The 23,767-nt window shown below is 41.5% G+C and overlaps 3 protein-coding genes across 5 annotated transcripts; 1 reads left to right on the forward strand and 2 right to left on the reverse strand.

Annotated features, from left to right (window-relative positions):
* Nucleotides 1-771: 771 nt before the first annotated feature.
* On the forward strand, nt 772-8,380 carry zgc:158263 (ceramide kinase family protein). The gene is made up of 13 exons (XM_006785605.3): nt 772-1,263; nt 2,245-2,340; nt 2,521-2,658; nt 2,814-2,942; nt 3,031-3,094; nt 3,188-3,333; nt 3,419-3,493; nt 5,105-5,257; nt 5,538-5,643; nt 6,175-6,278; nt 6,997-7,193; nt 7,273-7,589; nt 7,735-8,380. Exons 1-13 carry the CDS (start codon nt 1,140-1,142, stop codon nt 7,847-7,849), a joined length of 1,764 nt encoding a protein of 587 aa, XP_006785668.1. The 5' UTR covers nt 772-1,139; the 3' UTR covers nt 7,850-8,380.
* A 1,623-nt stretch (nt 8,381-10,003) lies between these two features.
* LOC102796328 (glucose-6-phosphate 1-dehydrogenase-like) lies at nt 10,004-13,880 on the reverse strand. The gene is made up of 12 exons (XM_006785604.3): nt 13,680-13,880; nt 13,112-13,149; nt 12,864-12,972; nt 12,568-12,785; nt 12,329-12,487; nt 12,051-12,176; nt 11,878-11,971; nt 11,592-11,778; nt 11,222-11,457; nt 10,690-10,766; nt 10,408-10,500; nt 10,004-10,316 (listed from the first exon to the last, which is right to left on the reverse strand). The coding sequence occupies exons 1-12, from the start codon at nt 13,878-13,880 to the stop codon at nt 10,226-10,228; spliced, it is 1,629 nt and encodes a 542-aa protein (XP_006785667.3). The 3' UTR covers nt 10,004-10,225.
* A 627-nt stretch (nt 13,881-14,507) lies between these two features.
* galnt6 (UDP-N-acetyl-alpha-D-galactosamine:polypeptide N-acetylgalactosaminyltransferase 6 (GalNAc-T6)) lies at nt 14,508-23,694 on the reverse strand. 3 transcript variants are annotated; one of them, XM_035905468.2, is made up of 11 exons: nt 23,382-23,694; nt 21,669-22,157; nt 20,981-21,153; nt 19,085-19,234; nt 16,874-17,108; nt 16,668-16,785; nt 16,376-16,576; nt 16,104-16,235; nt 15,909-16,010; nt 15,681-15,830; nt 14,508-15,225 (listed from the first exon to the last, which is right to left on the reverse strand). In XM_035905468.2, exons 2-11 carry the CDS (start codon nt 22,145-22,147, stop codon nt 15,115-15,117), a joined length of 1,851 nt encoding a protein of 616 aa, XP_035761361.2. In that variant the 5' UTR covers nt 22,148-22,157; nt 23,382-23,694; the 3' UTR covers nt 14,508-15,114. The 3 variants fall into 3 exon arrangements, with proteins under 3 accessions (XP_035761361.2, XP_087690245.1, XP_035761360.2); XM_087834119.1 differs by lacking the exon at nt 23,382-23,694 and adding an exon at nt 22,526-22,650; XM_035905467.2 differs by lacking the exon at nt 23,382-23,694 and adding an exon at nt 22,272-22,515.
* Nucleotides 23,695-23,767: the final 73 nt, after the last annotated feature.

Below are 23,767 nucleotides of genomic sequence, written 5' to 3' on the forward strand. Positions count from 1 at the left end.
CAGAACAAAAGTTGTACCTATTGTATTAATCAGATTTATTTTGAAAAAAAGTGGCAATAAACCCTTGCTGTGGCTAACATAGACAGACAACTATAGGTAATTTGAGGTTATACATTTTTGTAAATTAACACGGAACTGATGCACACATTTTACTAGACAACATTCTCTGTTTAGATGAAGATTTTAAAATAATATGATAAAAATGCAACACATTTTCAAACACTTCCAAACACAAAAGAGGATTTTTTTTAATAGACACTGGATTAAACAAACTGTTGTTGAAAAAGTTTATATTAGAGATTTTAAAAAAAATGTAAGAGCAATCCCACAAAACAAAAACAAACAAAACAAAACCAAAAAAAGCCTGCTAAAATATAAAAATGTTGCTTCAGCACTAATCAATTAATACTCTCAACCTTCGGATAAACTGCCTTTTATATCCCATCGTTTACTGCAAAAAAGATTTTGAATGAGGATTTATTTATTTAGTTATTTCTTTTACTTTGCTGTCCTCCTTGCTGCATATGTCAGATTTATTTATTTCATTCTGTTATTTAAAAGTCTCATCCTTGTAAAAAAATAAATTACGGTAGACTGTAATTTTAAATGCCATCTATCTGCTACTTGTCGCCCTATATTAGTCTACAACAAGTATTATTAGTTTTAATATTTGATGATTTACAGAGGCTTCCACACTCAAAATATTTAGATGACGTATTTAAATGCATTTAAATTCCCCATTCTGTCAACGAAGCAATGCTTTTAGGTCACTCAAACAGAGAGAAAGCACACATTCGCGTCAGATTAGCCTACTTGGCCACATTGCTCCAGGTAAACACCTGGCATCCAATCAGCAGCGCAACATGCAAATCGAGCAGGTATCAGAAGAGCAGGGTGCAGATAGGAAATGGGTATTTTCAGAATAACGCCCGTGTATCGGGCGGTGACTTCAGCATTTTAAAGGAATAATACTTTGAGCCTGTGTTCAGAAACTGAGGACTGAGGCCGACTGATGACGAGATCAGATCGCCGGTGTCTGCCCTTCTCAGGCATGCAAACACAATGGGCATGAAGTGTGATCAGGAACGCGTTTTGGCATACGGGAAAGACTGACTCTGTGACTGAGAGCGCTTTTCCAGATGGAGACTGACCTGAGGTTGGAGTCAAGTTTGTGGATCGGAAATAAAAGATATCGGGCCGTCCTCACAGGTTGGCATTTGAAATGGACTGAGGCAGATAAAAAGAATGGTGACAAGAAAACAGGTAAGTGCTCGTGTATCTCCCTCACATCTGTATCCTAGATGTTTAATGGGGCTTTATAGAGACTGTGTTTAAATGAGAGCGCGACACAAACACTCAGAAAGTTTCACAATGCACTTTCCCCCTGTTTTACTTAACATTTAAAGAGCCAAATATAAATGTGCACACATGGACCACTTTGCAACACCACATTTAAAAGAGAAAGTCTGCTTCGTCTGCACTGTACTGACATAAACTGAACTGACAAAAAAAGACAGTGGCCTACACCACAAACACCAATTACAGGCGTTAACTAGGCGTTAAGTTTGAACACAGGAAGGGGCACATCAATTGAATCTAAGTGCATGCAGAAAACGTGAAGAACGAGTTGAGCAGCACAAACATGACACATGACCTACAAAGGTAGTTTACTAAAAACACAGGCACAAACACACCCACCTCCTGGCATAATATTATACGCCAACACTGAGCTTAAATTTGCATGTTTTTTTTAAAAAAAAAAGTGGTTTTTTTTTCTGTTTCATCCACAAATACAGGCAAAAAAATATTTTAATACTGTCCAGTTAAAACCACTAACACATTGTGATTTATGCTGCCAAAGTAAATTATGTAGTATTTGATCCTTTTAGGTGTGCCAGTCAGTCAGCAGACACAATAAGCCTTCTCCATCTTATGTTTTTAAAGGTATCACACAAACAATAGCTCAGCTCTATTCAAGCGTCCTCGTGAGCCACCGCATCTTAATAAAGCAGCAGCATAAACAAATAGGGGCACCGATGAAATTGAAGCAGCATGGAATTCCAGCCAGCATTATTGTAATGTTTGGGCCTGAGACCTGGCAAGGAACCAGCTGTATCATACATTAATTTCTATGACAAGTGAAAAATGAGAAACAATCTTTCTGTAGAGTTAAAAAGTTCACTCAGTTGCAGCGACACAAATGTTTACTCAATTTTTTCACATTGTGTGTTTGCGCGATTGAAGTTTCAGTACCTGTGGCGGAGGTGGTTGGAGTGGAGAACGGTCGGGTGGAGATCTTGCCCCAGAAGTCAGTTGAAGACACAGACAAAGATTTCACAGGTGGGTTTTAGATGACGGTGTAGTTCGAAAACTATACACCCAAGTTCACAGCTTACTTTACAATTTTGTGCAATGTGTGCCTGTAGCCCCCCCACCACTATCACCACCACCACTTCCAACAGTTGATACTATGGTTTTACACCATGGTTTCCATTTCTTGTATCTGTCATCTGCCTTCAGTTTTCTACATCAAGCGTAGCAGGAGTAGAAGCACTTACGGGTTGTTGTGGAGCCTGGGCCGGACCCAGTTCAGCTGCCCCAGTCGGGTCCTCAGAGACCAGTGGACAAATCACCTAAGGACTGCCCTCAAAACTCACAGTAGGGGTGGATAATTGGACTAGAAACACAGCTGATATTTAACCTTGTATTTCTCCTAAATGGACTATTATTTTACTTTAACAAAAAAAAAAATAACCGGTTGCATATCTGACGTTTTGAGCTCCCATCTGTGACATTCAACATGCATCTTTCAGGTCCTTTGCGTCCACATAGACTGTTGGTGTTCATCAACCCATTTGGAGGAAAAAAGAAAGGGAGAGAGATCTACCATTCACTTGTTGCCCCTCTGTTTGAGCTGGCTGGGATCAGCTCTCATGTTATAGGTAAACCGATCGCACAGTTGATGTTTAAAGTTTAACTCTGACATACAGCCTTACAGTTTACATGTAATCATTATATAAACCTTTTCAGTGACTGAACGGGCTAACCAGGCCAGAGACCACCTCTTGAAGAAAGATCTGACAGGCTTTGATGGGTAAGCGCTATCAGCGCAGCGGTATAAATACTGTTGTGAAAGAGCGCTGTGAGGTGCTTTCATAATAGAAACGATTATGTTTGTTTATTGCAGTGTGGTCTGTGTGGGTGGCGATGGCATGTTCAGCGAAGTACTTCATGGTTTGATTGGGCGGACACAACAAGAGGCAGGTCTTTGTGAGACTGATCCCGCTGTCACATTGCAGCCATGCCCACTTCATATTGGCATCATCCCTGCAGGTTGTTGTTCATAAGCAATTATAAACTGATGGCTTCAGATTTAAAGGTGTCACTCTCACTTCCTGATATATCTTATCTATTTTAGGTTCCACAGACTGTGTGTGTTATGCCACAGTGGGGGTTATTGATCCGGTTTCTTCAGCTTTGCACATCATTATTGGTGAGGAAATATTGCATACGGTCGTGTGAAAAAGAACATTTTCACAAGACTCTCTGCAGCTGTGTGGAAACTAAATACACCCCATGTCTCGAAGAACTATATTCAGTAGCAAAAACGTGAAATAATTATATTCGTATTACCACTCTTCTTTACAATTTTGCTTCAGTTCATTGAGGTTTGGATATTTTTGTTCATGCACATGTCTCTTAAGGCCCTGTCTGGTCTTTTACTGGGTCATTGCAACATCTCGATTCTTTTCTTTTTAAGTTATTCTGTCGTAGATTTTGTTCTTGGGGTCATTGTCCTGTTGGATGACCCCATTTGGGGCAAGCATTAGCTGTCAAACAGATGGCCTTCGCCACCTTACGTCACAGTCTTATTAGGTGTTTGTGGTGCTGTGCTTGGTTTTTAAGAAAAATAAAGCACCGTAATGTTAAGAAATGTCCTTATAAACCTTTCCAGATTGATGGTTTTGAGGTCATTGCTGATGCCTTTCCTCCTTGGCATTGTGTTAGCAAACACCTGAATGCTCCAGATCTGCACACTGCAAAATCTTCTGCATTTATCGAGGTGCTCACACTTATGATAATCAATAATCAAGAGCATTTGATTAGCAGCACCTGGATGCTACTTCCCCTCAAAATTCCTATGGAAGCAGTTAACGGTTGTGGTGGCAGATTTCTTTTCTCATGTAAATGGTAAATGGCCTGTATTTGTATAGCACTTTTACTAGTCCCGCCTAGGGACCTCAAAGCGCTTTTACACGTCCAGTCATCCACCCATTCACTCTCACATTCACACACTGGTGGAGGCAAGCTACAGTTGTAGCCACAGCTGCCCTGGGGCAGACTGACAGAAGCGAGGCTGCCATATCGCGCCATTGGCCCTTCTGGCCAACACCAGTAGGCGGTAGGTGAAGTGTCTTGCCCAAGGACACAACGACCGAGACTGTCCGAGCCGGGGCTCGAACCGGCAACCTTCCGATTACAAGGCGAACTCCCAACTCTTGAGCCACGATCGCCCTGTATTAATCACATATTTAATCATGTCACATTAGTTATAGTATTACTTTCTCACTTTACTATAGTAAGAGCACTCCTGCCACTACTTTACATGCATGTGGAAAGTTAACACAGTGAGGCCATTGTAATGGGAGACGTTAAACAGATAGTGAGGCTCCTTCTGCTTATCAGGGATGTAAATCCTTAGGTGATGGCTAAGCAGAAAACAAGGTCATAATTCTCTCTGTGAGGGGCCAACATGTAAGAGTTTGAGGAATGTTCTTTGTCTGTGTGTCTGTATATAAGATGTAAGGGCGGTGGCCACAATTCAGAGATGGTCCTGGTGTTTCACTGGGATGCTCTCTCCACATTGCAATGTGTTTATTAAACCCACTTCAAATCAAGCTCACTGGGTGTGTTGCAGGTTATTGTTAAAATTTCCATAACACAGTGTATTGATGTTTTCATAGAATCGCACAGAGTCTTGTGAAAACTTTCTTTCTCATGAATGTAAAGGGAGTGTAACCGTGATCATATATATTTTTTTCAAAATTGGAACTGTATAAATAAGTTTGTACACCCACCCCTTGATGTCCTCAATGCCTTGCAGGAGACTCTCAGCCATTAGACGTGTGTTCAGTTCACCATGCTTCCACCCTGGTACGCTACTCGGTATCTCTGGTGGGCTATGGCTTCTATGGAGACGTACTGGCTGAGAGTGAAAAACACCGCTGGATGGGACCTCTCAGATACGACTATTCAGGTCCAGACCGATGATTCATTTAGAACAAAGCAAATGACAGTCTGCTGAAGAACATTCTGTCAGATTCTCTATATTTATTTTTATCTCAAAGTTAAAAATTCATCCTGAAACTGTAACTGTTATCAAGATGACCAAATTGAAAGTCTCTTGTGGCATCTGTGCTTCCCTTTTCAGCATTTGCTATAGTAAAACCACTGTTGTTCTATTTTAAAATCTTGCACATATACAGTATCTGGTATTCTGTATTTTTACCCGACCTTAATTTTTTTCTTCTGTATAGGTACAGTTGTGTACCTGAGCAACAGAAGCTATGCGGGCATAGTTCAGTATCTACCAGCAGACCCACTGCTCTCCAGCCCTAAGGATAAAACGCGCTGCCTCTCAGGGTAAAACTCCTACTAGAAAGGGATAAAAAGAGACACTGCTCTGGGTTTCCTCCCGTTGTTAATGTAACTGCAACTTTCACTTGCAAGTCAGGCCAAAACGTGACCTTGAAGAAAATATGAAAGCCTTTAACTTTTTTGTTACTCTGGTGGGGTTTTTTAAAAAGGAAGATCATTTTTAATCTTTTAATTTGAAAGCGAGAAGGTGCCCTTGTGAGGAGCATCATTATTATTCAAGGACTAGTGAAATGGGTCAAATTCACTTTGAGATACTGTAACTGCTACCCCCTGTAGCAGGGACTCAGGTGTTGGTTGCTCGTTCCTTGAGGAGGGTAGAAGAGACATAGCAAGAGAAACTTGATCTAGTTGAAAGTTGAGACCAAGCCTCTTGTTAGTACCTTAGTTTTTGTTTGGAGCAGGTGTCTCTGGCTGTCAGCGAATGGATTATAATGCTCTTATGAATGCTGTTGCTAAGGTCAGGGAGCTTGTTAGTTCACAGACGTGAAGGAGAGTGAAACTCTTTGTTCTTTTTAGGTGCAATGTGTGCTCCAGAAGTACAGAGCGACTATTCCCACACACTTCTGATTCAGGCTCCCTGTACAGCTCCCACTTCAGCCAGTACAGCAATGACTCTGAAGGTAATGATACAAATACTCGTAAATTCTGGTACATGATAACAAGATAACATCAGACAGCTGCTGCAGATTGGTGCACATCTCAAATGTGGACTGTTGGTTTGAGATTGAGTGACTGTGGAGGATAAAAGTGCAGTGAACTCATTGCCATGTTCAAGAAACCAGTTTGAGATGATGAGAGAAGAAGCCATCAAAAGATGGGTCCCCTGTGACACTGCCTGACACCACCACCCTTAAGTGTTGATGCAAGGCAGGATGCATTCATGTTTTTATGTTGTTTATGCCAAATTCTGACTCTACCAACAATCAAAACTGGAACAAAAGTTTTTTTTCATTGTTCTGTGGTCCAATTTTGGTGAAACTGTGAAAATTATAGCCTCAATTTCCTGTTTTTAGCTGACAGCAGTCGCACCCAGTGTGGTCTTCTGCTGCAGCCCATCTGCTTCAAGATACAACTTTTTGTTTGTTCAGACGTGCCCTTCTCTGTACCTCGGTTGTCACGACTGGTGGTTTGAGTTTTTCTTGCCTTCCTGTTGTTGTCCACAACACATATTGAAATAAGTAAAATGACACAAATGTTTTTCCCCCATTGCCTTATGACCCCTGGGGCACCTCTTTCTATAATTAAACATTGGCCAAACATTATTTTCTTTTAGAAATCATCAACATCTGCTAAAATCGTTCTAATCGTAGTATCTCCAATCTCTTCGTCTCTCTTTAGGTGAATGGGTGAGTGTGGAGGGCAGGTTCAGGTGTGTATCGATCACTTGTATGTCCAGCTCATGTGCCAGGAGCCCATTAGGTCTCTCTCCGTCGGCTCATCTGGCAGACGGAACAGGGGATCTCATCCTAGTATGGGACACTCACCCACTGAGCTTCCTCAAGTTCCTCTACAGACACACAAGCACACAGGACCAGGTATATCACATTCAGCTGAAAACAAATGGACTGAGAAACTTTAGAAACCGCTTGACCCAATCGTTCCTACTTCTCCTAGTTTGACCTGCCGTTTGTGGAGGTCCATCGAGTGAAGGCCGTCCGTTTCTCTCTCCCAGATGGCAGAGAAGAAGAGGTGCATGAAGGAATCGGAGAGCTGAATCGCGCAATAGGTGGCGAAGAGCGAGAGTACGTGGACACTGTAAGCAGAAATGGATCTCAGCAGCAATTGGCACAGAGCGTGGTGGAGCGAGAGACGATGAACGAGCACAAAACAGTGGCTCCCATCCTGTGTGGCCTGTGCTGCAAAAAGACTCCAGCTGTGTCCGTGTGGAACTGTGATGGAGAGATTCTGCCTTTCACTGAGATCTTCTGCAGGTAAGAGCACCACCCAACATATACGGTGCTAAATTACAACAGTTGCCTCATAGCACTTTGTATTGTAGGGTAAAGATCATACAATACAATAATACGTTATGATACATAAGATATATAATTAAATAGATTTGTTCACTTCTGTCAGGATCCACGGTCAGCTCGTGCGTCTGTACGCCAGGGGCATTGAGGACGCAGCAGCCATGCAAAACTGCAGCCAGGAGAGTGACAAAAATAAAAGTAGATGCATCACATACAAATAGTCTGAACTAAATTCTTGATGAGAAAAAAGTGAAGAATGGAGTGTTTGCATCGTGGGACTGATTTGTGAATTTATTAAAAATAAATAAAAAGCCAGGCTTGCTTTCTGTGATTGCCAAAAAGTTCCTTTTATTTCAGGTACTTCTATGGATTATCTTCATTGTAATAATGATGAACACTATTTATTCTTAAATGTGCATGTGTGTGTTAGTTGACTACCATTTGCTAATTTTGGGGGCTTTTTTTTGTCAGTAAACTACATTAATCTATACAGTATGCGGCAAGTGAGCAGTTTGTGGTCTGAATTTTATTTATGTGCACAAGTCTTCAGAGAATAAAGTCATGGGAAATGCAAACAGAACTTGAAAGACAAAATCTTTGTGCAATGAAAAAGGCTTGCGTGACTTTTTATTGCTTGATTATTCAGCAAAAGTGCAGATTTTATATCCAGCTGAATAAAAGGTGAATGATTACTGGTTCTACATTATCAATGAACAATTTTCTAGCTCCACACAAATCTATGAAATGCATGACAATTTACAAATATACAGTGTTGGGAAGGTTACTTTTAAAATGTATTCCATTACAGAATACATGCCCCAAAATGTATTCTGTAACGTATTCTGTTACGTTACTCAATGAGAGTAACGTATTCTGAATACTTTGGATTACTTAATATATTATCATGCTGTTTACAACTACATGAATGTACTATTGCTGTGATTTATTACTGTTACTGAAGGTCCGCGGCTCCGAACCGTAGTAAAGGGACCTCTGGCTAATACGGTGGGTTCTGTGTCGGCTCGTAGCCGAAAACTAGCTTTACTTTGTTGTCTGGGTCAACTTTGCTAGCAAGAGACAGAGAGAGGCGTTGAAAGGCTGCTCCAACGGAACTTATTGTTTTTGGAGGAAAACACGAACACGGTGTACAGTCGAGTCTTAATAGCTTACTTACAACTGGGCTCGTCAGGCTCTCTTCTTGGCTGCAGTATTATTATATTTACATGCTTCCAGCTCCCGTTTTTGCTCGATGACAGCTCGTACTTTTCCTTTTTCTCCCTCCCTCGCTCACAGACACATAACGGGTATGGCAGTCCATTCTCCCTGCAGCACGGACTACACTGCCTATGATGCTACATTCTTTAGAGCTATACCTGTAGCATTCTGCCTATTAGCTTAGCACGACAACAACAAAAAGGCCTCTCTCACCCAGGAAACACGCAGAGAGAGAGCGTCACCCTGTAACCATGGCAACTGTAACGCTGCCGCCTGGAACAACAGAACGTAGCTGTCAAACAAAACCCAAACAGTCCTGACCCGCCACAATATGAAACAGGGAAGTACCGCCGTGTAATCCATTTATTTCAACAAAGTAACTATATTCTAAATACCACCTTTTTAAACGGTAACTGTAACGGAATACAGTTACTCATATTTTGTATTTTAAATACGTAACGGCGGTACATGTATTCCGTTACTCCCCAACACTGCAAATATATATGGCCCATTAAAATCATTACTTCAATAGGTTGTCACAAGAAACTACAAAAAGTTGTTTAAAAAGATGTTTGTTCTTGCTGCACTTCCCGCTGCCTTCAAACTGGCAGGATCACTTAATGGTCCATTACTGATGTTAAAGAAACTGTGCATGCAGTTCCAGTTGGGCCTTGAACCTGGCAGAGACAAAGTACAAGAACCAGAATCAATCTGGTGAAAACTGCTGATAGAAATAGAAAAAAATAAAACCATTTGAAAACATGTTCATGCATTGTAAGAGATTAACATGTTAGTAAGAGAGTTCTTAGTTTAGATTAGAACATACCTGAGAGTTGTTCTTGACGCCAGACATTTAAATGCGTTTCCTGCATGACCGATACTAAAAGAGGCTCCTGTTGTTACGAACCAGGCCAGCAGGTCCTTCTGGTATGGGTCTGTTTATGACTCCCATTGGGCATTAGTGACAGTTGTAAACAAAGGCCTTACAATACAGTGAACACTCTTGAATTCTTAACAGTTAAATGGCACAGCCAGTAAATAATTATCCTACACTAGTATCTATAAAATACCATAAAGGTTGTAGACTTTCCATGTCCACAATGTCCAAAGGTCGTTAGAATACAGATATTTGAAATGCTTTTAAAAAAAATTGCAAGAAAAAGAGTGAATGACGATTTATTTAGAAATACCAGATTTACATCAACATCAGACTGTTACAGCTTGTTTTAATCTCTGCTGTCATTCTCTGCATAATTAGACATGAAAAGCAATGCTTTCTTCTGTACATGCAAAAATCAATCAAGTGCAGCAGTGACTGCAGTAAACTTGATTGTTTGATTGTTTACAATATTTTCTCAAGTACTTGATTGTGAGACAAAGCATTAAGCGGTGTGGGGCTGCACCCACTTGTATGTTCCCTCATAGCGAAATCCCACTCTCTTCAGGAGATCGTCTGCTTCTCTTGGACCACGACTGTGGACATAACAGATAAGATGGAAAGAAGAACTGTCACTGTTAAAGTATGATATGCGTATTTCATTCTGCCTGATAAAACAGTAGTTACCTTCCATATGTGTAGGGAATGGGGCGTGGCTTCTCTTTCTCTACTTGGTGGAGGAGGGGGGTGAAGATCCTCCAGGCCTCCCGTAACTCATCACTGAGACAGAAAGATGAAAACATTTCAACAACAAAAATAAATAAAAAGAGGGAACACTGAAAATCACTGCCTAAAAAATTAAAAAGAGCTGTTTAAATGTGGCCGGTACACATCTCCAACTAAAAGTGTTGATAAAATATTTGGCAACAACTGTGCAGATGTGCTCATGTTTTCAATGATGGCACCAACCTGCGAACGAAATGCATTTGATTTCCACAGAAGACATCCAGTATGAGTCTTTCATAAGCATCTGGGAGCTTCACATCCTGCAGACAGACAGCAGCTGTTAAACTCCTACATGCGTGCTAAGTTCAAGTTTACTGACCTACAGTATCAAGGATAAGTAACAATGGGACATCCACCATAAAAGTCTCAAAATGTATTAAATATAATATTATTTTAAAAGTGATTTATTGTGATTTTTTCCAACTCCATCGATTGCCAAGAGAGTCTTTGAAGAACAGGTGGGTGTCACTGCTGTACGAACATCTGGAGCAATTTGTCTGAGATGACTGGATTGAGGATTTCCACACATACTGACATCATTTCAAAGTAGAACAACCCCCCCAAAAACTGAAGCAGTCTAAGCCTAAGGTTGTGGCTCACAAGGATTGCTCATAAATAAATTGTCTTATGAAAAGCATAATATGTTTCCTGCAAGAGTAAGAGTTGCTTCTGAAAGCTGGATTACAATTAATATTTTGACATGAGCTTGAGGCACCTTGTATCGACTCTTGTAGGTGAGATCCAGCTCAGTCTCCTCTGGATTGAAGTAAACTCCAGGCCTCTTGGTCATCATTTTTAAGTAAATGGCTTCATCTGGCTGCACCCGCACCACCAGCTCATTCCTCTGACAGCAATCACCGAAAATGTCTCCCGGCACATCAGTGAACTGCAGACGTACTTCTGCTTTGCGCTCATTTAGTGCTTTACCACAGCGCAGAATAAAAGGAACTCCTGATGTACATGGTGTGCATGGTGCGATGGCATGCATAATGGATGCAAAAGCAGAAGGAGAATTTAAGGAGGTTTGATAAAATGTAAACTAGGAGAGACAGGTGAGGAACAAAAAAGCTGGACTAAAGCCTCACCATCCCATCTCTCATTCTGGACATGCAGGACTGCTGTTGCAAAAGTTGGTGTCCAGGAGTCTTTGGGCACCGTGGGATCATCAAGGTATCCCAGTCTGGATTGACCTTCCCCTTCAGGATCTCCGACATACTGGCCAAGCACAACATCTGATACTTCAACAGGAGGTATACACTTCAACACCTTCACCTAGAGTTTAAGAAAAAATGGGGTGGATAAAGGATGGCAAAGACTTGATAATCGTGCTATGGAAAGCAATTCCCAAATTCTTCCAATCCCTGGTTTTACCTTCTCATCCCTCACGTCATCTGGACTGGTAGAAGGAGGCTTCTCCATTGCAACCAAACAGAGCATCTGGAGAAGATGGTTCTGCATGACATCTCTATATTAAGAAGAAAAGAAAGGAATGAGGGAAAGTTTAGTTTTTTAACTTACATTTATCTGAATGCAGTCTCTCTCACCGAATAATACCAAAGTCATCAAAGTATCCTCCACGGCCCTGAGTGCCAAAAGGCTCTTTGAAGGTGAGAACCACACAGGCCACACTGTTCCTGTTCCATATGGGTCCAAAAATGCGATTTCCAAACCTGGAAATGAGTAAAATATTACTAAAACAAAACAGGAGGATGGAAAAGTTGAATAGTAATGAATACAAAATTCAGCAATACCGTCTATGACAACCTGAAAGTTCATTCCTGTGATAAAGTCCACCCAAAAAAGTCTGTACTGAGCTTGTTACCTAAGCACCATGAGGTTCTGGACCATCTCTTTCCCCAGGTAGTGATCTATGCGGTAGATCTGGTTCTCTGTAAACAGGGATGAAAGGTGGGTTGACAGTTCCTGTGAACTCTGGAGGTCACGACCAAAAGGCTTCTCGACAATTACCCTGTTCCAACCTCTGCCACAAAAACAGTGGATTAGGAAAATGCAATCAACACTAAGTGAGATATTGTTTTTAAGGACTCGTCAGGTACTAACTTGAGGCTCATGCAGTGGGTTCTGATGTTTTTGCTGACATGATGGTAGACAGTCGGTGGTAGAGCCAGGTAGAAAAGTCTATTAGCGTCGGCGCCCCCAGGTAGAGATGACAGATGTTTGCTGAGTTGGTCGAAGGAGCTGCCGTCATCATACCTGCCACTCAGGTAGGAGTTTTTACTGAAGAAGGCTGATAGGCAGTCGCTTTCTTCATCACTGACCTGAGGAAGATGTGGAACAATGATTTCTGAAAACACAAAATCTTATCTTTAATAGTCAAACACCCTTAAATGTACTACCTTCATGTGGGGCAGACATGCTGCCTTGATGTCCTCTACGGTCAAGCTGGACCGAGCAAAACCCACAAAAAACGTGTTGTCTGGAAGAAGGCCGTCTCTGAATAACCACCTGAAAAATTCAAAGGTAGCAGTGCAGAAAACTTTGGTCAAAGGTCAAACTCTTCATTACACAAGGTGACCAAACAACTTTAAAGCACAGTTTTGTTATTAATGTAGCTGCTGTGTGCGTGCTGCAGTTCTTTACTCACCATAAGGTTGGATAGATCTTCTTTTTAGCAAGATCTCCCTGTTTAAATCATACAAATTCAAAAAAAAAGTTTCTTTAGATCTATTCACAGTGAACCGACACTCAGAGTCCAAAGACTAAGCAAACTTTGGAAATAATCACTGTGGTGCAAGAGAATCTGCAGAGTAATTGAATAAGTCACATTTTCCAGCAACACACCTGCAGAACTCAGACTTGTAAGTGTGAATTAGGTTACTTGAAACATTCATGACCGATAAACATGCAACTGGTACTTTGTCCCCGGCTCAAAGCCAAAAACGGTGAAAATGTTTTCGCTGCCAAATCATCAGCTTCTGTTGTTGCTCAACAAAGGAAAAAGTAGCTGCAGCACATTTCAAACTGCATGCGCTCACACCTGGCTTTCATTCGGATCACCACACTGCAACAATATGTGAATTATTTTTATGCACGTTGACTTCAGACACCGCGACGTGTTTAGAATACGGTGCTATTACAAGACCAGTGACCACATTAAACGAGGCATTTCATCATATGCTGCATGAAAGAACAGTTTTAAGAGCTGTACTCACAGATGCTCCCAGTATGATGAATAAGTGTGTACTGGAATGACTTGACCGCTCCTCCCCGTAAAGCTCCCTCCTGAGCTGCCCAAACACCTCAGAGCGAGTCAGACTCTCTGAGCTCATCTTCTGACCCATCTGTTCTTCGACCGTCTGCTGTGACCACTCGTTTCCCTGTGGCTGCGTGACACTCGACATTTCAGCTGTCATCCTCGCCTTGCAGAAAAGTTTCCCGACTGTGCTGCCACCTACTGTACAAAATGGGTAATGCATCTGTGCCATTGCTTCCTTCAATGTAACCGTTGCCACTTACTTTGCTTTGCCATAAATTTAATTTGTATATAAAATCAAGAATCCGCACAGTCCATCAGATGAAGTTTGATAAACTTGCTCAGTGACTTTAAGTCACATTTCAGGTCTAGTCACATGAAGTTAATGCCAGGAATGTTTCTTGCGCCTCAGCCACTCCTTAGATAAAAGTTGCACAACTGCCTAACAGGTACCTCTGACAAAGAAAGTCGTAACTCTTTGTAGGAATGAGTTCTTATCAGACTACACCCTGGACACAGTTTTCTCGGGCTGTAAAATGAATCATGAAGCGTTTCCAGGCTGACAGCTTAAGGCTACCGTAACTTTGAAGCCCGATGAGTTAATATTGCAGTATCAGTAACCAAAGAGTCTTTGTAAATTATTCCTTTGCTTCTTCCTAGGAGTGGCTACATTTTGTTAATCAGTGCCAACCATTGCCCAGCTAAAAAGAAAATGAAGATTAGTGCCTTATGTAATATATCAAATATATACAAAGAAGCACAACGTACAACAGAAGATCGTTACAACTCCAATATATTTTAGTTTTTATGTATAAAACTTTCAGGAAAAGTCTTGGCAATTAAAAACAAAACAAAAAAATAAAAACCCAAAAAACAAAAAACAAACAAAGAAAAAACATACTGTGTACAAACAAGCCCTCATCTAAAACATAATTTTTATTTAAAAAGCAGACATCTGTTACTCCTCAGTAAGATATAAACTTATAATCACATTCAGTGTCTGACAAAAACAAACAAAGCAAGAAGAATTTTCCAAGTTTAGGTGCAAATCCAGTCATTTAAGGTCACACGTTTTCACAGCTTCGCCACGATCAAGGTGACACTCCCAAGTGCCGCAGCCCAGACGCTGAAGATCCCCAACCACCAGCAAATGTCTTCGCAGAGTTTCTTTCATAAATAAATTTAAAATGAACTAAGACCACCCCAGGCATCTGACAGGTGTGACTGTCTTTACCTTGTCCCTCCTTTAAATATTCATTCAGTATGCGCCCCAAGCTTCACAGCTTCGGTGAAGTTCTACTTGATCAATATTTATGTGGCTCCTTTGTGCCAGGTTTGAGAAAGGGGGGGAGGGTAGAAGGTGTCAAAGGTCACCCGGCGGGAAGACTGGAAGGTCAGGTGAAAGTCCAGTGCTGGTGGAGTTCGGCAGCATTGCAGTCCATCAAAATCGGGCCTTCTTTCAGCGCTAAACATCGTCCACTGCTTGGATTCTTCAGAAGATTTTCCTGGAGAACAGAAGGAGTTGGCAAAACTCAAATAAACATAATTAAAAGAAATAACTGTTGTTTGGATACAACAATTGGTTAAACATAGTTTGAGAAAAATCACAACCGTCACAGGAGAGATAAAGCAAAAGATGGTGAAGGTAAAATCTCCCTAGCGCCACCTCTAAAGTTTTCTACCTTACATATTATATATCATGCATTAAAGCAGTTCAGAGTGTACACACGGCAAGTTGAGGTTTTATAAGTTTTTCTTTGCGATGACCGTCCACTAGATTTTTCAGCAACCTCATGATGACGCTCAGTAAACTCACTCTTTTCCCCCTTTATTTCCCAGTTGCAGCTACCTGGAAGACGGCTGTAGCTTTACATGTGGTGGACAAGTATGATAGCGATTAGCTGCATTTGGCCAAATGTTAAAAAAGAAAAAGAAATGTTGGCCTCCAACTGCTCCTCACCTCTGTAAAGACCCACTCCTGTTCAGGGGCCACACTGGTACCTTTCCCCTTAAGCCGGCACAGCTCAAGCTTCACCGGGTTTGCCGCATGAACACACAGCTGTTTTCCAATGTTATGACGCAGCTCCTTATGAGACGTATACTCCAAGTACTAAAGGACACAATCATCCAATTAGAACTCAAATAGCATAATCAACTTGCCTTTAACATAGTGCATCAGTTACTTTACCTGGTTGCCTCCCATGTTGTGACAGTGATACATGATGAGAGGTTTACCCCCCTGGTTGTTCTCTCCAGCATCCAGGCACATATTAGACCCCAAGTTTTTAATCTGGACCAAACATGGACACAATAATTACATAGTGCCACAGGTACACATCACATGTTGCGCATTAGATGTTCGCTATTCACAAAACTGACTCACAGATCCAGATTTTTCTGGATTTAAGTCTGGAATAAAGATCTCTGGGTAGACTGTATTTAGAAACCAGCTGAAGTTCTTGCAATGAAGCCTCTCTCTCAGATTCAGGCGATCAGAGATGTCTCCAAATCTGTGCTGTACAGCAAAAGGGGTGTTATTTAAAAAACAACATCAACACACTAATAAACTTATGAGTACAAAATTATATCAACTTGAATCTGAATTCCAGCCAAAAAGTATCAGAACAAGGGTGATAAATTATTCTTAAAACTGACCTCACTGGCCATAATTGCTGCATTTTTGTTACGCCGATAGTAGATCTTCTTGTAGTCATCCATCCAGACTTCAGCTAGGCGCACCTGGTTGCGAGTGATGACCTCAGTGCCCTTGGGGAAGGTGTGGGGGCTCTTGGTACGGAAGACGTGGCCCACCACAGAACAAGGGATGATCTCTAGCTGACCCCCACACTGCCACACCTGAATCAAAAATGACACTCAAACTCAGTAACAGGAGACTTGTGACATAAAGTGGATCTGTGTAAGCAGAGATTAGATAAAGAGGTCTGACCCTGAAGGACATTTCCACATTTTCACCGCCCCAAATCTCCATCTGGTCATCGTATGTTCCGATGTGTTCAAAGTACTTTTGTGAGATCGCGAAGAGACCTCCAGCAAAAGTGGGCGTTCTGAAATGTTCATAGTCAGACAGGAAACCAATCAGGTATTTTATGCAGTTCAGGAAGTTGAATGTGACACCAACGTGACTGTTCTTACTTTACAGGGTAGGTTTCATCCTTGCGTAGCTTCTTTGCATCCTCGGGGATGGCTTCCCAGCCAAAACTCAGGCTCCAGTCAAAGTTACCTCTGTTATAGGCGCGGTTGGTGGCCACAGGCTTATGGAACTGGAAGCTGTTGAGGTCAATGCTGCTGATTTCTGGACTCACCACAGCAGTGGGTTCCTCAACAATTCGAGCCAGTAAGGGCTCTAGCCAACCATGGAAACACTCGCCTAAACGGGGGAAACAGGACAGTGATGGCTTCATATTTCTTCTTAATATCAGCTACAAAAATAATACCACATTCAGTGTAACATAGACCAGGAATGTCAAACATAAGGCCCAGGGGCCAGAATCGGCCAGCCAAAGACTCCAATCAGGACAACTGAACAGTTTTGGAAAATATGAAGGAGGCCATAGATTTTTGTGACTTTTAACTGTATTTTTGTGAGTTTTATTTATTTTTTTATTTATAAGGAACCCCATTAGCTTCCACAACAGTGGTTGCTAGTCTTCCTGGGGCCCAAACCATCGAATACCACCAAATAAAATAAATAAAATGTTACACAATGAGTTGGATGCAAAATGTCCACATAATTTGGCTCTTACATCCACAATAAGGTTTTACAATTCTGAAAATGTAAACATGTAAATATTAAAAATTATTAAAAAACAAAACAAAACAAACAAAAAAAACACTCAAACAAAATACACAATTTCCATTACAAGTGACATTACCCTCTTACAGTTTTTACAAATAAATTAAAAACTGCTTAAATAGGCTTTTAGGTGATTTTTAAAATTATGAATAGAAGCCAATTCTCTAATTGCATAAGGCAACTTATTCCACTGAAAAGATGCTCTAAATATAACAGAGTTTTTCAAAAAGTTACTTTTAACTCGAGGAGTTACTAAATTGTGGTCAGTTGAGAATCATGTAGCATGATTATGTATTTCATCTGGATTGAGCTTTGCTGTTGATAAAGAGCCATTCATGCTACAGCAAAGTAAGTGAATAATAATATAATAATATATTTTTTAAAGAAATTAAAAAAAAAATAATTCTGTAATTTTACACATTTATCATGAAAAAAACAAAACAAGATTTGCTGTTGAAATTGCACTTCTTTATCTTATTATAAGATAGGATTAAATGTGTAGTTAAACTTTACACTGATACAAAGTTTCGTTTGTCTGTTCCACTCAAGATCAAAGTGGGTTCCTTTTGACCCTCCATGTAAAATGAGTTTGACCTCAAGTAGACAGTAATGACAGATGTATGCTGGCATTATATTATATTTTTTCTTCTGTGTGAAAATATTTAAATGTTGATGCAAAATACTGTAAATGCACAGACCAAAGTAATTAAGGATCTTGTATGAAAAAGCTGAACTGTATCTGACGGTGATTCGGTTAGGCAGAAAGAGTTTAACAGTTACTAAATAAAAAGAGCGTAAAACAAATGAGATCACTTCAACAAGCTGAATTGATTACGTGTGTCAAATGCAGCAGTTACTAAAAGAAGAGGTGCAGGTTTTGACTACATCTGTTTCAATACTGCTACATTAAAACCACTCCCTTTCTGGGGTCCTGCCCTTAAACTATGTGGTTTTAATATATTCATAAGCAGCGCATAAAACACACACTTTTATTTAGTAGTACACGTAAGATGAAATAATCACGTATTACAAAATATGGACAAGTAAAAATTGTGTGGGTATGTGTGTATATTGGCCTGTATTTGTATAGTGCTTTTCTAGTCCCTAAGGACCCCAAAGCACTTTACACAACCTGTCATCCACCCATTCACACACTGGTGATGGCAGCTACATTGTAGCCACAGCCACCCTGGGGCGCACTGACAGAGGCGAGGCTGCTGGACACTAGCGCCACCGGGCCCTCTGACCACCACCAGTAGGCAACGGGTGAAGTGACTTGCCCAAGGACCCAACGACCGAGACTGTCCAAGCCGGGGCTCGAACCGGCAACCTTCCGATTACAAGGCGAACTCCCAACTCTTGAGCCACGATTGCCCCAGAGTACTGGAGTGTTAGATTATTTACAGTATTAGAAGCTGAAAAAGCACAAACATTTTTACTTTAACTCTTGGGGGGCCAACCCTCCAACTCTGAAATGCCTCAGTAAATCACCTGGGATGATTAAAATGGAAACTTTGACTTGTGTATTGTTTGCATGTGCGTTTTCTCACAGTGTGCATCAAGGAAGGTGAGAACTTCAGCTTGCGCAATACTGGCACCAAGAAGCCTTGCTGTGATGAGGCCCTTTCTCTCTGGCTGCCTCACCACACGGACAATCTTCAGCTGACGTATATACTCCTCCAGCCTGCTCTTCAAATGCTCTGCAGGGAAGCAACATAATCACGTCAGTCCTTCCTTTACGTAAAACAAAAGTTGTCCTGAGGCAAGCTGCAACTTTGCTGCAATAAAAGCTACACTTTGTAATCAATGCGGTTAATGTGACAGACATTAAACTTCAAACTGAGAGCATTTAGTGAAATGACATGAAAAAGTTAATCATCCATAAAGTTTGTACCCATGAGAGCACTGAAAAAAGAAATACCAATGAACTGTAAACACTGCTCGTAAAACTAGGTTACATTTCCTCTGCAGAAGCCTTCTTGACCACAGTGAACACCACATTTCTTACAAGTTTCAGTCTAACTGAATCCTCCAGCTTCGCACTATGAGCATTATGAAAGCGATCTGTTAGTCAAATGAGAACCTCGCATACAGTAGGAAATGCATTTGAGGGTGCCAACATGATATGAGTGAAAACTGCTGCAAAAAAGGAAGAAAAAAAAGATATTTTAAGCTCATCTAATAGGCCACCAAATACCATTAATGAACAACAGGATGCTTGAGGTTTTTGATGACAAGCGTAGCAGTGGGCTCATTATTTTGGTGCAATTGCAATCTTTTAGCTACAACATTGTAGTAAACCTGACCTACAAATAAAGAGGGATTCCAATGACTGCACAGCTTAGATTCAAACTAGAGAGCAAACCATAACAAAGGGTCTTTCTATGAAACAAATGGCATGTCAGTAGATTTACAAAAACAAAAACACAGGTAAAAATGGTGAAAGTATGCTGATGCACGACGTTTGCCATTTCCAAAAGTGAGTAGTCAGCTTTGGCAAACACAGTGCAAGCAAAGTCATATCACCTGACACGCTGGATTGTAAAACACTTCCCATTTTGGAAAGCAGTGAACAGAATATTAAAAACAGGTCTCTTATCATAACTGTTCTGCCTGCTTTCACCGCGTTGGAGGTGCTCCCAGCAGGCTTTCTATCACCCTGCAGCTCATATTCACTGTAGCAAACCTTCTGGACATTTCCCTGGTAAACAGGGTCATTCTCATATATGACAATGCAGACCATTGTTTGCCTGCTCTAAATGCAAGCCTCTTCACCTATCTGTAAAGCACTACTTGCTTGCATTTTACGAGCAAGCTGCTAAAATCCCAAGTGAACACTCTCTAGTTTATCTTATCAAAGCTGATAAAGCGACTGAATTATTGCCCTAAAAATCCTGAAGGTCAGTTTTATTAAGTTGAGCCTTGACAGATTTTTAGCATTTATCCCAGTTATTGCTTGGCAGCTATTCCATGATTATAATATATACATACAAAAAAATAACCCACATCCCAGTGATTTTCTTTCACATTAAATTAACTATTCATGATTACTTTCTACAGGTGGCAAAGTGGGGCAGGGGTTAGCACATGTCACAGTAAAAAGGTTCTGGGTTCAAATCTAATGATCATCTAATGGTCAAGGGCTGCCCAAGCTTCCTCCTACAATCCAAAGACATGCTGCTAGGTTAATTAGTAACTCAAAAGTGGCCACAAGTATAAATGTGAGCGTCAATGATTGATTGTCAGCTTGCACTGCAACAGACTGGGAGCCTCCCCTCCTCCTATGATGGCTGGGACACAATTTTATTTACATTATTTAAAAGAAAAAAAAGGAATAACTTTATTATTTGCTTTCTAGCAATAAAACTTTACTCCAACAGTGCTGTATTGTCAGCGAGTCCTCCACATCACATATGCTAAGACATTACATGTTTTTTAACCCTTACCTGCAGTACTGGCATCATCTACCAAAATGATCTCTTTTAGTAGGATAGCAGGAGATGTGTGCAGGACGCTGAACACCGTCCTGAGGAGGGTGGACCAAGCCTCATTGTGGAACACTATAATAACACTGGTGGTAGGCAGAGGAGGGCAGCGACGAAACTTCCTCTCTACGCACCTGTGGTGGTGAGCCACGTCAAAATGCAGAGAGAGAATGACAAATAGGCGTGTGTGAGCGTGAGAGGCTTTCATGGTGACACATAGAGAATATTCAAGGTTTGCTCACTGATACTTTACATAGCTCAATATGCATCACCTTTAATAACCAGCTCACAATAAAAGTCGCTGGGCAGATAAATCTCCGGCCTACCAGGATGTGCAAATGTTACGTTACACAAACAGAGCGGATTCAGCTATTTACAACAGATTGCCTTGCATTGTACTAACCAGGATACTGCATTCTGTGCATACTATATTTAAAACTGGTTACAGTAAGAGTAGCCTTTCAACTAAGTGTTTTTCCCCCAGGGAAAATGGGAGCACATTATGCAAACAGATGTAAATAATTCACCTCTGTGAGTATGACCCCAGCTGTGATGCAGCACATTATCTGGCCTGTGTACATATCATCACACTTGCTGGCAAAACAGAGACCAAGCTGTGTACGTAATAAATCTGATAACATGCTCTTACTCAGGAGGCCTGGTGTCATCCCCCAGACTGCGGCTGAGCGAGATACGGTCACTGGCAAACTGGTTGAAACAATGCCGTGTCATTCCCTCCGCCTTCTCCTTCTCCTCCTCTTGGGTCATGCTGTCTTTTTGAAACGCTCTCCCATCAGCCCCTGGAGCTTGGGGGTCCTGTGGTGGTCTCTCCAAGTGAGGTTTGAGCTCAGCCTGAGTGTAAAATCCACTGGGGCACTTGGTGTCTTCTGTAGGCTGCGCTTTTACTGGTGGTGGCTGTGGAGCGCCGATCTGGAAGCCAATATTGTTGACAGCTTCTCGGACCATCCCCATTACCTTGTCCCTCTTTACCACCAGATCCTGTAACCAGGGGTCCCCAGCTGAAGAGCCAACATCCCTCTGGAGAACTACCAAGATCACCATGAAGAGAGTCCCCCCAAGGAGCACCAGTTTAAGGGGGGACATCCGCCGGCGTATAAAAAACCGCATTCTCTTAACGCTGTTAAACAAAAAAACAAAAAAAAGGAAAAGAGTAGAAGATGTAGAGTTTGTCTGTCTTGAACCTAACTTTGAAATACAATCCAGTCAACCCCCACACGCCTGTAACCCTTACCTTTTTTTAGCTGCTAAACAGTCACCGAGCTATTTTTACAGTAAATACAAAAATGAAAAACATGACAACAATCCCTTAAACCGGCTTGCACCTCTACAACCGTCAACGGTCATTGCAGTAGGTAATCTAGCCAACCGTGCTCCTCCTCCTCCTCTGTCTCTTTAGGAAACAGTCCCACAGGGCGGGTAGGTAGAACAGGGAAGAGGTGAGCGAGAACAAACACACCACACCTCTTTGTAAACACCTGAATTCACCTGTTCTGGTCACAATCCTCCAGGAGCCACGTGGCAGCAGGTGAGCCTGACCCTGCAGGTCCCGTTCCAGTAAATAGGTGACGCACAATGCATTCCCTCAAGACACCCACACCCAAAGGCACCTCATCAGTAATGACTATCTGTCACTTGATTCAGGAAGTAGTTTTTTGCTACGTGGAGCATGACAGGAGCATAACTTCACCCAGCCTTGGAGGCTGTTTTCTACTATGAGACCTGAAAAATGATATCATTGCAATGTAGGACATCCACGTTCCCTTAGCTGACCACTGTTAAGTAAGAGACCCGTCACTCTTACTTGGTCATAATTAATTCACTTAACAAGCCAGCTGACTTTCAAACCGGCTCAACAGGACATCCAATATGGAGCTCCACAGGAGGAAATAAAGAACAAACCTTTCATTCATTCACTCATAACTCTCACATAAATACTGTGTAGAATTTACACATGCCAACTCTTCCTTATCAGGAAGGCAAAACTTTAAATGAATCTTTTATATCTTTAGGAATATCGTAGCGCATTTAGGCTGTGGTCAGCAAGATGCTGAGAGTGCAGACACAACGCAGACAGCGGGCCTTCAGCGAAACGCGCTCACAGTAGAAATGAAAGAGGAAGAGTTGGTTGCATATGTCCTGGTTTAAGGTTCAAGTAGGGCCATTAAAAGCTTTAAATATAGCACGAAAAATACGCGTCCTGAATCGTCTGAGATAAACTAGAAACGGCTTATTTTATCCCGTGAAGCCAATCTGGCAATTAAGGTCACAGATGACACAAACGGCTCGCGACTAATAGGTGGGTATTGTAGATGGTTTCTACACTTTAAATACCGCTACTTACCTCAACCCGACAAACAGCCGTCATCTGCACCTGGTCCCTCAGTCTCGATATTCCTTTATTGGTGTGTGTTCTCACACGACGCGTTTTACGGGATTTTTTGTTCCTTTAAAGTTTCCAAACAGGAGTTTAGCGTTAACCGCTCTCCCAGCCAGAGCTTTCACTCGAACAGGTGCCATTTGTTGAAATAATTAGTTAAAGTGAGTCCCCTGCTGGCGGCGCGAGTCTTGAACTTACACTTATTTCCGTGCGTCACATCTCACGCGCCAATTTTGACGATGGCACGAGGACCTTTCTTGAAACACACGAAATACTACAAAAACAAGAGCCGCAATTTAAAGAAAAATAAAATAAAGCTGCGGCGTTTCTTTCCCCCCACAAAGAGCCTC

The sequence above is a fragment of the Neolamprologus brichardi genome, chromosome 20 (genome assembly GCF_056152115.1).
Source record: "Neolamprologus brichardi isolate AB-2024 chromosome 20, ASM5615211v1, whole genome shotgun sequence".
Classification (NCBI taxonomy): Eukaryota; Metazoa; Chordata; class Actinopteri; order Cichliformes; family Cichlidae; genus Neolamprologus; species Neolamprologus brichardi.

Excerpts from the sequence above, each read along its gene's own strand:
- LOC102796328 (XM_006785604.3), bottom strand. The coding sequence starts at position 13,880 with ATGACAGCTGAAATGTCGAGTGTCACGCAGCCACAGGGAAACGAGTGG. Across the intron at positions 11,458-11,591 it reads CCAGAATGAGAGATGGGATG|GAGTTCCTTTTATTCTGCGC; the intron begins GTGAGGCTTTAG and ends CATGTACATCAG. Across the intron at positions 10,501-10,689 it reads CAAATGCATTTCGTTCGCAG|TGATGAGTTACGGGAGGCCT; the intron begins GTTGGTGCCATC and ends TTTCTGTCTCAG.
- galnt6 (XM_035905468.2), bottom strand. The coding sequence starts at position 22,147 with ATGCGGTTTTTTATACGCCGGCGGATGTCCCCCCTTAAACTGGTGCTC. Across the intron at positions 15,831-15,908 it reads ACAACATGGGAGGCAACCAG|TACTTGGAGTATACGTCTCA; the intron begins GTAAAGTAACTG and ends TGTGTCCTTTAG. Across the intron at positions 15,226-15,680 it reads AGGAGTGGGTCTTTACAGAG|GAAAATCTTCTGAAGAATCC; the intron begins GTGAGGAGCAGT and ends TCTGTTCTCCAG.
- zgc:158263 (XM_006785605.3), top strand. The coding sequence starts at position 1,140 with ATGGAGACTGACCTGAGGTTGGAGTCAAGTTTGTGGATCGGAAATAAA. Across the intron at positions 1,264-2,244 it reads GAATGGTGACAAGAAAACAG|TTTCAGTACCTGTGGCGGAG; the intron begins GTAAGTGCTCGT and ends GCGCGATTGAAG. Across the intron at positions 3,494-5,104 it reads AGCTTTGCACATCATTATTG|GAGACTCTCAGCCATTAGAC; the intron begins GTGAGGAAATAT and ends AATGCCTTGCAG.